General features: G+C 41.7%; 1 protein-coding gene and 1 pseudogene across 1 annotated transcript; one reads left to right on the forward strand and one right to left on the reverse strand.

Annotated features, from left to right (window-relative positions):
• The first annotated feature begins 1,226 nt into the window (after nt 1–1,226).
• On the forward strand, nt 1,227–2,621 carry LOC116588731 (uncharacterized protein C6orf141-like). The gene has a single exon (XM_032340221.1). It carries the CDS (start codon nt 1,577–1,579, stop codon nt 2,180–2,182), a length of 606 nt encoding a protein of 201 aa, XP_032196112.1. The 5' UTR covers nt 1,227–1,576; the 3' UTR covers nt 2,183–2,621.
• Nucleotides 2,622–10,707: 8,086 nt separating this feature from the next.
• Nucleotides 10,708–10,836, reverse strand: LOC116589507 (annotated as a pseudogene).
• Nucleotides 10,837–11,225: the final 389 nt, after the last annotated feature.

Below are 11,225 nucleotides of genomic sequence, written 5' to 3' on the forward strand. Positions count from 1 at the left end.
GACCTTGGACAAATACTTAGCCTCCCTGTTCCTCAAAATCTCAAGGAGATTATAGTAATAGTACTACTTGCTTAGTTTGTTGTGAAGAATAAATGAATTTAAATATATAGAGTGCTTAGAACAATTCAGATCTAAAACACTTAAAAATTTTGTCACTTGGCAATACGCAGCCCAAGGTCAGCCAGATCTGACCTAGATTTTCTCACTCCTTCAACACTTTTGTATGTATGTATGTATGTATGTATGTACCTACATACATATGACTTGGCAAACATCAGAAGGTCCTCTCTTACCCAAATATCTCCCCATACTCCTTGGTCTTTCATATAGGGGTAGAAATATCCACCATAGCAGTCATTTTTCTAAAGTAGATATGAAAATAGTGAGCGTTTTCTAGTAAAACAAACACCTGTTACTAAGGATGGAACCCGCAATCCCAAACGAAGCTCCCTTTTTTTCCATTAGCTTGTTATCCCCATTAACCCTAGCCAAAGTGTCAGTGTGTCAGTGTGCTCGCCAATGAACAGATTCCAAAAGTCTGCCCAGAGATATACACTTTTTATTTTTTTCCAGAATTTGAGAGACATACTTTTTTTAGGGTTAAAGAGAAAGAGAGATGAGGAGTGAAGGGGTACTTAAAAAAAAAAAATGATGTAGGGGCGCCTAGGTGGCTCAGTGGGTTAAGCATCTGTTTCTGGTTCAGGTCATGATCTCAGGGTCCTGGGATCCAGCCCCTCATCAGACTCTCTGCTCAGCAGGAAGCCTGCTCCCCTCTCCCCCATTCCTGGTCTGCTGCTCTGCCTACTTGTGATCTGTCAAATAAAGTCTTAAAAAATAAATAAATAACGTCAGAATTTTAAATCCTGGAGACGTTCATTTAGCGATTTTTTTTTTGTTTGTTTGTTTCCGTTTGATCCAAAGCACTAAATCCCTTCCTGGAGTAAACATTGATTATAAACCATATGAAGACAGGAGCGACCAATGTCCTACAGACCCTGGATCCCGAAGAAAGAACAATTCAACCAAAAGCCATTTTCTCAAAGTCGGCTCCCTAGATCTACACTCGCTAATCTTGGCTGCATGGTGGGGATGGATTTGGACCGGACATGAAATCTTTTTTGCAAGAATTTGATTAAACCAGATAATAAAACAAAACCAGAACACTTCCTTGTTCCTCCACCTGGGAGGCGCGTCCTGGGAAAGGAAAAGCGCACGGAGTCCCGGGCATTTCAGGGGGCGCTGTGCGAGGGTGTCTTCTGCGCCTCTGGCCCGAGAACAGACGGTGGAAACTAAACCAGAGCTAAGGCGCCAAGAGGGCACAGAAGAGCCATACCACAGCAGCAGAGCTGCGGGCGAGGGTGGGAAGGAAAAGGAGGAGCGACTGAGGGGAGGTCAGGCTCCTTTGTCTTTGCAAAGCGAACAAGGCCTGGGCGGACTGTACTGGGCGGTGCAGGAGGCGGGGTCTGCACGGCGCGGGCGTGGCGGGCCTTAAAAAAAAAAAAAAAAATCCCTACCTGTCCCGGGTCTGCTGAGCTCAGCTGGAGTTTGCTCCGTGACCCGCCTAAAGGATCTACGAATGAATGAGCCTCCTGTCCGGCTGGGGACCTCGGTGCCCCGCGGGGCTGCTAATCTCGCGGACGCTCGGGGCATCATGGGGCGTGCCGGGTCCTCTTCGCGCAAGCTGGGGCGCGGGGCGGCCCTGGCTCCCGGTGGCCGGAATCCCGCGGTGTCGGGGGCGGCAGCGGAGGCGAGGGCGAGTGGAAGCCCAGGCGGGTCTCTGGAGAACCGCCCGGCGGCTGAGAACCTGGACTGTGAGCCCTGGGTCAGAGAGAAAGTGCTCTTCCTTCTGCACCCAGAGAGGTGGCTGGGGACTCAACGGGACCTTGCGCGGGAAGAAGTGGCCGGTGGGGACGATCTTTTCCCGGCGGCCGCAGACGACTGGGAACCCGACGGCCGGTCTCTTTTTCCGCGAGAAAAGCGAGTTTTGGGCAGCCGTGTAGACGCTCCCTTCAGAGCTCTGCCGCGGGACCCTGCAGCCCCACCCAGGTCGGTGCTCGTGCGGATTGTGGACTATCAGGCGACAGAAGAAGTCCTGTGGACCGCATGGAGGAAGGGGCAGATGACCGCACGGACCGAGGAGCACTCCATGAGCGCGATCACTTTTCGCACCAACAGGGAGTGAAGCGCCCTGCTGTGGGCGCCAGGACTGCGGGGGAACCCCGGGCTCTCCCGCATGGGGAGAGACGTCCGGAGTCCACCTGCGAGGAGATCACCTCGCGGTCCCCAGGGACTGGATTGCCAGAGGATATAAAACAGGAAAGAGGAGCCTGAGGAATGCTGCGGGATGGTGGATGAGCGCGAATCCCTAAGCGGATGCTCTTCCGGGAACGCCAGCCTGTAATTAGCCGACAGCGAGGACGTTTTAAGAGGCTGGTCAGCGCCGCTGGGAGGCAGGGGACACCCCAGACAGAATGAAGAACTGTGAGCAACATAGTACCTCCTTTGTGTCTTAAATACTGTGACAGTCTGGGGACCTAAGTCATTGGAAGAGGGGAAGGAAAGGTATTTTCAAATTGGTAAAATGTGGGCCTGTTGAAATACGAAAATCTATTTATGGTTAATTCTCACTTTGCAATACAGATGCATTGATCTCTTTCCCTGCCTCCCCGCTCTTTCGGACCTAAATCAGAAGTGAGGGTTGAGGTCCGCTCTCTGCAGAGAGAGTGGGAGGAGATGGGGAGAGAGGCTTGTTTTAAAGCTGAAAAAGAAAGTAAAAAGGAATGGGAAAATCAAAATAAAGCAGTATATAAACAAAATCTTTCCTTTTTTAAACTTTTTTCTGATGTGCACATTTTTTTCTTTTTTTTTTTTTTTTCATTAAATGTTAGGGGAAAGAAAACTAGGAAAAGAAGAGGAAGAGAACGGAAGACCCAACTTTGAACGTTAAGTGCCATTTAAAGGGGCTTTACTACCCCCAAAGTATCCAGTCGAGTAAAAATGATTTTTATCTGGTTTTTATATATTTTTACTATTTTAAATTTGGCAGATAAGTCTTATCTAAAGGTAGATGATGTATAGTTTGCCCTAAAATAATTGTATATCTTATTCCTGTCCATTGTTTCTTATTAATAACATTTGTATTCAAAGCTGGATTGAAAATACATCCCTCTTGATGCTGTTGGGGAAAAAAAGTCTCTTCTGGTGCTACTGAAATGTCTTTATTTGTTCCTCTTTTTTATTAAACACCATTTTTGTTACCTCTGTAGTACTGTGGTCAGGTTTGGAGATCTGTGAGGAGTAAGCATTCCCTCTAGAGATGAACTCCTGACTTGAGCAGGCTGAAGGAGTATTTGGTTACTGCAAGAACTAACAAAATAAGTGGGACGCTGGCTTTTGAAGAGTCAACTGTTGAGCTGTACCCCCTACCTCACTCCTCACTCTGTGCTCTTTACTTTCAGTTTTGAAATGCCCCCCAATATATATCCCTGTTTTACAGTGAGCCAACCTCGGTGTTGAGGTCATGTGGCTTAGTTAAGTCACAACGTAGTAATTGCATAGGCTTACTAAGTAGCTAAGAATATGATCTCCTCCCTTTTAAAGGTTTGAGAATGGCCTTCAGGGTAAATTACCTGTAAGGAGTCAAAAGAAGACAGGGGCATCCTGGGTTTTCTGACTCATGTTGATGGGAAGTGCTAGAAATGCCTTAATGCTCATGAGTCCCACCAGAACTTTTGACTGGAGGATCACCACAGCAGTTCTTAGGACTATGAGACCCACACTTGAGGGAGGAATGCAGCACCTGACCTCATTTGTGTTCAAATGAGGTGCTTTTCTACTTGGTTGTAGAAAAGATAATATAGGCCCCATAAAGTGAATTATCTTTTCCTCCAACAACTTTTGCCTGGCCCTTGTGTGAGGTTAAACTTCTTGGCAGACAGTTTTCAGGCCTGACTTGATAAATTTGGTTGTGAGTCATTATATGCCCCCAGGTGACTGAGCATTGAATATGCAGTCAGTAAGAAAAGCCTCCTTAACAGGGACCCAAACATCATTGGTTGCCTACTTTCTGGAGGCCAAACCTGAAGTTCTGCTTCTTGGGTTCAAAACTGTCCCACTTCTTACTGTGACTTTGGGCAAGTGCTTAATCTCTGTGTGCCTCTGTGTCCTTATTCATTAAGTAGGGGTAATATATAGTATTAACCTCATAAGGTTTTTTTCCTAGGATTATGGTAAATGAAAAATATTTAAAATAATACTTCACATATAATGAATGCTCAAAGTTAGCTGTTACTAGTTCTGTGTTGTAATTGTTTATTCACTTTCATCCCAAGTAGGCTTTAGTCTTTTATTTAATTAAAAAAAAAAAACAGCCAAAGGCATACAACAGAAGAAATTCTGTACAACCCAAACTGGTGATTTTTATTGACTCTTTTCTGGATTCCTAAAAGAAAAAACTTCTCTCTAGCTTTTCCCAACATTTAATGGATCAGTAAATACATCCTTAAATCTTTTAACAATGACCTCCATGTCTTGTGATATTTATCCTGTGATTCAAAGGCCTAAGGTATACATTGTTTGACAGGGTCTTTGAGGAGATTTCAAGTCTGCTTAGCTCCCTGTGGGCAGTAGGAGTTTTAAATACTTTCCTTAGGTGTCAGGTTTGTTCTCCTTCTGGGATTTTAAATCTGATGCCCTGTTGTCTCAGAAAAACAGAATACACAGAGTTTTCATTTTATCTCCTTTCTGCCAAAAATGTATTTGTCAGATCAGCTTAACTCTTTTTTTTTTCCATCTTAACTCTTTTATTTATTTATTTATTTATTTATTTTAAGATTTATTTATTTATTTATTTATTTGACAGACAGAGATCACAAGTAGGCAGAGAGGCAGGCAGGCAGAGAGAGAGGAGAAAGCAGGCTCCCCGGTGAGCAGAGAGCCCGATTTGGGGCTCGATCCCAGGACCCTGAGATCATGACCTGAGCTGAAGGCAGAAGCTTTAACCCATTGAGCCGCCCAGGCGCCACCCATCCTAACTCTTTTAGTCCAAATATATTTAGGTTAATTTTATCTCAAGTAAAAATCATTTTTATTATTATTTATTAAAGGTTTTACTTATTTATTTGTCAGAGAGAGCATACACAAGCAGGGGGAGCAGCAGGCAGTGGGAGAAGTAGCTTCCCCACTGAGCAAGGAGCAGGATGTGGGGATGTGGGACTCAGGCTCTGGACCTTGGGATCATGGCCTGAGCTGGAGGCAGACGCTTAAAGGACTAGGCCAACCAGGTGTCCCTGAAAGTTATTTTTAAAACACTCCCCAACCTCCTTGTTAACTGCCTGTAATGCACTTAACAGATTTCCTTCAAACTGATGTCTCCCTGGTAGGAAGTAATAAGTTGAAGCCCTGTTGAATTTGCTTCACAGGTTTTCCTGATCCAAGGAGAACCTGGTTGTGAAAGGAACTGAGGATTCTTTCCCCTTCATAGTGTCCTGAGAGTGAATCCAAAGTGATATCTGAGTGTTCCCAATATGAATAAACCTCTGAGAATGTCTGGGTCTTTGCTCTTTGGTCTTACCTCTGCTTTGTGGAAATATGTGATCATCTAAAACTGCCTTAGGTGGACGAATCATAGCAAGGACTTCCAGAAGCCATGTGGCCACTCAAGGGACCATAAGGTAAATATCACACAACTGCCATTAGGCAAGTGTTGACCTCTCTGAAGACCTTTGTCCACAACCTCCAAGGCCTTTGAGATTCATACATTTGATTTGCTGTTCTTATTCTTGTTAATATCTAATGTGCTTTTTTGCATGTGAAAAAAGAGAAGGACTAATCTTCCTGTTTAAAGAAAAAGTTGTATTCACTGCAGAAAAGTTTGAGGAAATATTTTGCTAGGAAGAAAGACAATTGGGAGTAAAAGAAAATTCACCCTTCCCCCAAATCTCTTAATATTTGGTATGTTTTCAGTCTTGTTTTACGTATTTTACTCTATTTTATTCTATTATATATATATATATATATATATATATATATATACACATTTTCTTGCCATAAGCTATATATAAAATCTGAGTATTATAAACTGAGGTATACGGATACTATTCAGGGGGAACCAGGAGCATGAACATCTCTAAGAATGTTTTTTAATCTCAGACCTCAGTCCAGATCTACTGAATCAGAATTTGCATTCTGACAAGAACTCTGGGTGTTCTCATTAAAGTTTGAGAAACATTGATGTATACATGCTGTATTTAGTCCTGCTTTGTCACTTACAAAAACTAGAAAGTTTTCATTTCCTCCCAGTTCCCCATTCATTAACAATCTTTAACAAGGCCATGGAAATTATACTTTGTAGAATTCGGAAAGCATTTAGAGATTACAGAAGAGTGAAATCGATACTGATTTGTGAATCGGCAAGGAGATCTCTAAAAATATAATTTTTTTGAGAGAGTCTTACTATTCTAAAGTTTCCTAATGAAACACTGATTATTGGAATTCAAATTGTTTCTGAAATGTGGTTCTTTTACTGTCTCAGAATGGGAGACAATACTTATTTAAAAATGCCTTGAGGGAAGAAGGGCAGGAAGTCAGGAAAGAAAGCACAGTTGAGATACTTCCACAGGCTGAGTCAGGACAGCCAGCCATGTGCACTCTCTGCTAATGAGTGGGGAGAGGGTGGGGAGAAAGGCGGAGCTTGAATGTGAATAAACTGCTTTAGGGGAGAAAACAAAGGCTGTGACTCTTGGACACCCTGACAAGGCTTACAGCTCTAGATAGTACTTTGCTCTTTAATTAGGGAGGGTAAATCTTTAAAAACTTGCTAGATGAAGATAAGGGAAGACAACACTGCAGTTTACTTTGCAAAGAGGAAGAAATCACAATCAATTCTTATTCACTGTGCTGACAATATTAGCCACAAAATGGTAGTCTTGGTCACCTTCAAGGCGTGGAATTAACTTCGAATTCAAATTCAGATTCTAAGTGTAAGATAGGATGAATACTTTTGGGGGGAACTGCAACCTTCACAAACTTGGACGGACAGAGGTTCTGGTTTGGTATTGGAAGGGAGTTAGGCAACATCACTTGGCACTTGGTAGGAAAGCAAGGCAAGCAGGGTGGTGAGAAAGCTTGACAGAGACCAAGATGACTTTAAGGCTATCCTCAGCTTGACTAAACTGGGCAAGTCTCTTTCTGACTGCTTCTCCCCCTCCCTTCTCTTAGAGTGATTTGTTTAGAAACATGCAATTGCAAATTCATTCTTTGCCTTATTGGCATGTAAATCTTTCAAATTCTTGTCTGTTCCTCATCATAGGAATGTCTTTCTCCAGGGTCTGGGAGCCATCTCTTGGAAATGTAATCAAGAAAGACAGGGTCCCTAACTTCCAGTCTCTGGGAGATGGAAGAGCCCACCTCAATAAGTATCAATTAACCAACAAGATGGATTAATTCAGTCTCTGTCTCCTATTGCAATAATTGCTTCAATTTATTTATAAAAAGTCTTGAATAAATTCTTCCTTGTCTGCTCAATTCTGATACAATTTTTCTTTTACAGTAGTGAAAAAAGGAAGGGTTCATATCTGCTCTGATGGGAAGCTCTAGCTGTTAGCATGGAGAAGCTGGTGGTGGGCTAGCAAGAAAAGCTTTTTATGTGATCTACCTAGGCATGGGTATTACCCAGTGGTCACTGAGGGTGTTGGGTGCGTAAGCCCAACCTTAAGGCTGGTTTGTTGGACAATGTGCCCCGACCCCAAACCCTGAGTGTTAAAGCTGATTCTATACCCACTGGATTATCCTTAGTCATATGTCCATCTTCCAAAAAAATTCTTGTGACTTTGAGGTTATTTTGGAGGTTTTTTTGGTTTTGTTTTTAAAGATTTTTATTTTATTTATTATTTTAGAGAGAGGGGGAGAAATAAGCAGGGAGAGGGGCAGAGGGAGAGAATCTCCAGCAGATTCCCTGCAGAGTGCAGAGCTCAAGACCCTGAGATCATGACCTGAGCTGAAAGCAAGAGATTGTTGCTCAGCCGACTGACCCACACAGGAACCCCAACTTTGAGGTAATTTTGAAAGCTGACTAGGTCAGTGGATATATGGGTATAATTATATTTCCAAATTCAGCTTACATGGGAGAAGGGTTGGAGGGTACAATGGGCACGAAATAATTTTTCCTAAACCAAGAGAATTTTCAGGGAGGACTCCTTTACATAGTCAACTTTGGTAAAGACTGATTGTCTCAGACAGCTGGTCTCCATGTCTCAGAGAAAAGCCTCAGCAATGCCTGTGGACTTCCCATGCCAGTCTCAATATTAATTCAGTTTCCTGGGTTTATAAGGTTCAGGCTACTCAGTCCTTTTTTCTTTTCTTTTCTTTCTTTCTTTTTTCTTTTTTTTAAATTAAAGTATAATTAGCTTATAATATGACATCAGGTTATACAGTATTTCTATCCCCATATAACCGAGTGGGAAAATATGCAAATGTTTAAGTGAAATAAGTCTTTGATCAAAATGTTAGAGTGGAAGAAAGGAGATTCTGTGACCTGTATTAAATGGCATGTCAAGGACTAGGTAATGGTCAGGGTTTGTCCCAGGAGCAAAACATAAGCCATGTGTCATCTTTGGAGATCGTAAAACAGTGATAAAGCTGGACTAAAAGTCTGCTTTTATCAATACCAAGTGCTTAGTGATACAGTACTCCTTTCTGAAAAAAATCTCTTGTTGATCAAAATTTTTTTTTTGGTTGATCTAAAGTCTTAAAACTTCCTGATTACTGTTTGAATTTTAATAATAGAGATGTAAGCTTGAAAGTAACACGTTAAAAGTTTTCTTTTCCTTTTTTCTTAAATGAGGAAGGTAATTTATTTTTATTTTTTGAATTTTGGGTTTGGGGATGGTAGAGGCAGAGGGACAGTGAGAAAGAGAAACCCAAGCAGTCTTCAAACCCAGCGTGGAGTCCAAAAGGGGACTTGATAGATCTCACAACACTGAGATCATGACCTGAGCCCGAACGAAGCGTTGGATGCACAACCAGTTGAGCCACCCAGGTGCCACTAAGGGGAAGATAATTTAAAAACGTCTTCCAGGTTTTCCCTCTAATATCTCTCTCACACACATGCAGAATCAACTACATCTGTTCATTTTGAGAGTAAATTCCTAAGGGTTCAGAATCTCCTGAACTCACTCAGAGTACACTTTGTGTTTCCAACCTGTGTATATTTTTGCATTTCAAGATTCAGTATAAACATTATTACAGCCATTATATAGGATTACATACAGCAATTGATTAGGAAAATGACATTCAGTTTCTGCAATTCTGACATTGTATGTGACATTATATATAAAATTTAAAACAAGGAAACATTAAATTGAAAGTTAATTGAATGTAAATTAAATTTTCAAAAAAACTTAAAATAAGGAAACTATTTTCTGTTGGACAAGTGCAGATTTAGTTCAGACATAAACTGGATTCAGATAACATAGGTAACATTAAATTCACTTTATTCGTTATTTTAAAACTAAAGAGTGAATCAAGAAAATAAAACATTACCTGGGTGGTATAATTTAGTAGTTGTTTCTGTTGCAGACACTTCAATTTCATTAAAATTTACTTATTAGTTACTTGACAGTTTTTTACATAAATGATTATTATATCACACTAACCAAAGGATTAGTTATTTTTTTTACTTTATGATTATTGCCGAATATTCTTGTCTCATACTGGTTTAAAGATTATCTTCCTTTTAGGGCCAGATTCACCATGTTTGCCACTGCCGACATGGGGTCATGAAGTCTCAAAAATGGGGGACTAAATGGGTTGGAATTAAAATTCAAGATTTCGGTCTCTCTAATCACAACTGTTTCTGTTTCCCTCATGAGAGAAAGCAGTCCACCAATTCATGTTGACTTTGGATAGCGAATTCACTGATATGTTACTGAACACCAGTTAGGTACTGAGGGCAACTCAGAAGGTGCAGCTACCTACATTTGAATGTAATCAAACAATAAATTAAAATTAGCAGGTCCCATTTCTCTGTCACTGACAGCTTTGCCTATTAGGTCAACAAAGTCAGGGAAGCTGAGTATCTCCCATCTGAAGCATTGTAAAAAGGTTCTGTGGAAAATGCTGCTTTGGGAATGACCAGGAAGGACTTTACATTCCTCTCAGGTTGACTAAATTTTAGGGAGCTTTTTCCTGGCTCCAGGCCCCGACTACATTTTCTTAGGGCATTTAGTTTAGAAAACTTCACTTGTAAATTATTTCTCTGCCCCTCTGGCTTGTAAATGTTAAACAAACAAACAAACAAACAAAAACAAAAAACAAACTCTGAGCAGTTTTATAACCCAAGAAGTTCTTTCTTAAGGACACCTGGACCCATCCCTTTGCAATGGGGTCTTCAAGGAAGTCAGCTACCCTATCTCCTTGTCTCTGTTGGAAGGGGAGGAGCCCAGCTTAGGTGGAGGCTAAGTAACAAACATCAGTGGCCTAATCCTAGAAAAAAAAATGTGCCAATTAAGGAGTAACTCAGTGTAGGGGTCACAGGCCTTTGAGTAACCTCCCCACTAACATGTTTTCTAACTCATCACAACATTTAAAAACTCTTCCCCTCGCCCCATGTTCCAGTGGATTTGAGTTCAGACGAAGTTCTGGTGTCTTTTCTCTATGACAATAGCCTCAAAGTCTTGCTTGGTCGATTAACTTTATCTAGTGCCAGTTTTGCTTTGACAGGGATCAGATAAAAGCAGAAGAGAAACACTTATGTTGATGATGGGGAGATACTTCAATTAGCAATAATCACGCCTCGGATAAACCTCATTGGCTACGATACTGCCACTGCGCAAAGCTATGATGGGGAGATACTTCATAAAGGCTGAAGATGCTTTGTGTCTCAGGGGAACTGACAATGATTTTGTTACTCTGCAGCCCATGCCTTGCATATGCCCTCGCTGGGACTTCAGGGCAGTGGGTGCTGGCAAGTGGGGTCTGCAAATCCCAGTTAAGTGAGGAACGGGAGCACCCATTTGCCGACCTCAGCAAACTGGCAGGACTCATAAGCAATTCTCGTTGTTAACCACCCTTTTTTGGTGTGTCATGGAATGAAACCAATGTCTTCTACATCTTATGTTTAGTGGGATCGTCACTTAAAAGCTGAATTTTCTTCATTGCAGTTTTGAAGATGTTCATGGGCATATTGGGACAAAGCATTCTCTAGTCATCCTGCCTGTACCAACTAA

The sequence above is a fragment of the Mustela erminea genome, chromosome 4, assembly GCF_009829155.1.
Source record: "Mustela erminea isolate mMusErm1 chromosome 4, mMusErm1.Pri, whole genome shotgun sequence".
Taxonomy (NCBI): domain Eukaryota; kingdom Metazoa; phylum Chordata; class Mammalia; order Carnivora; family Mustelidae; genus Mustela; species Mustela erminea.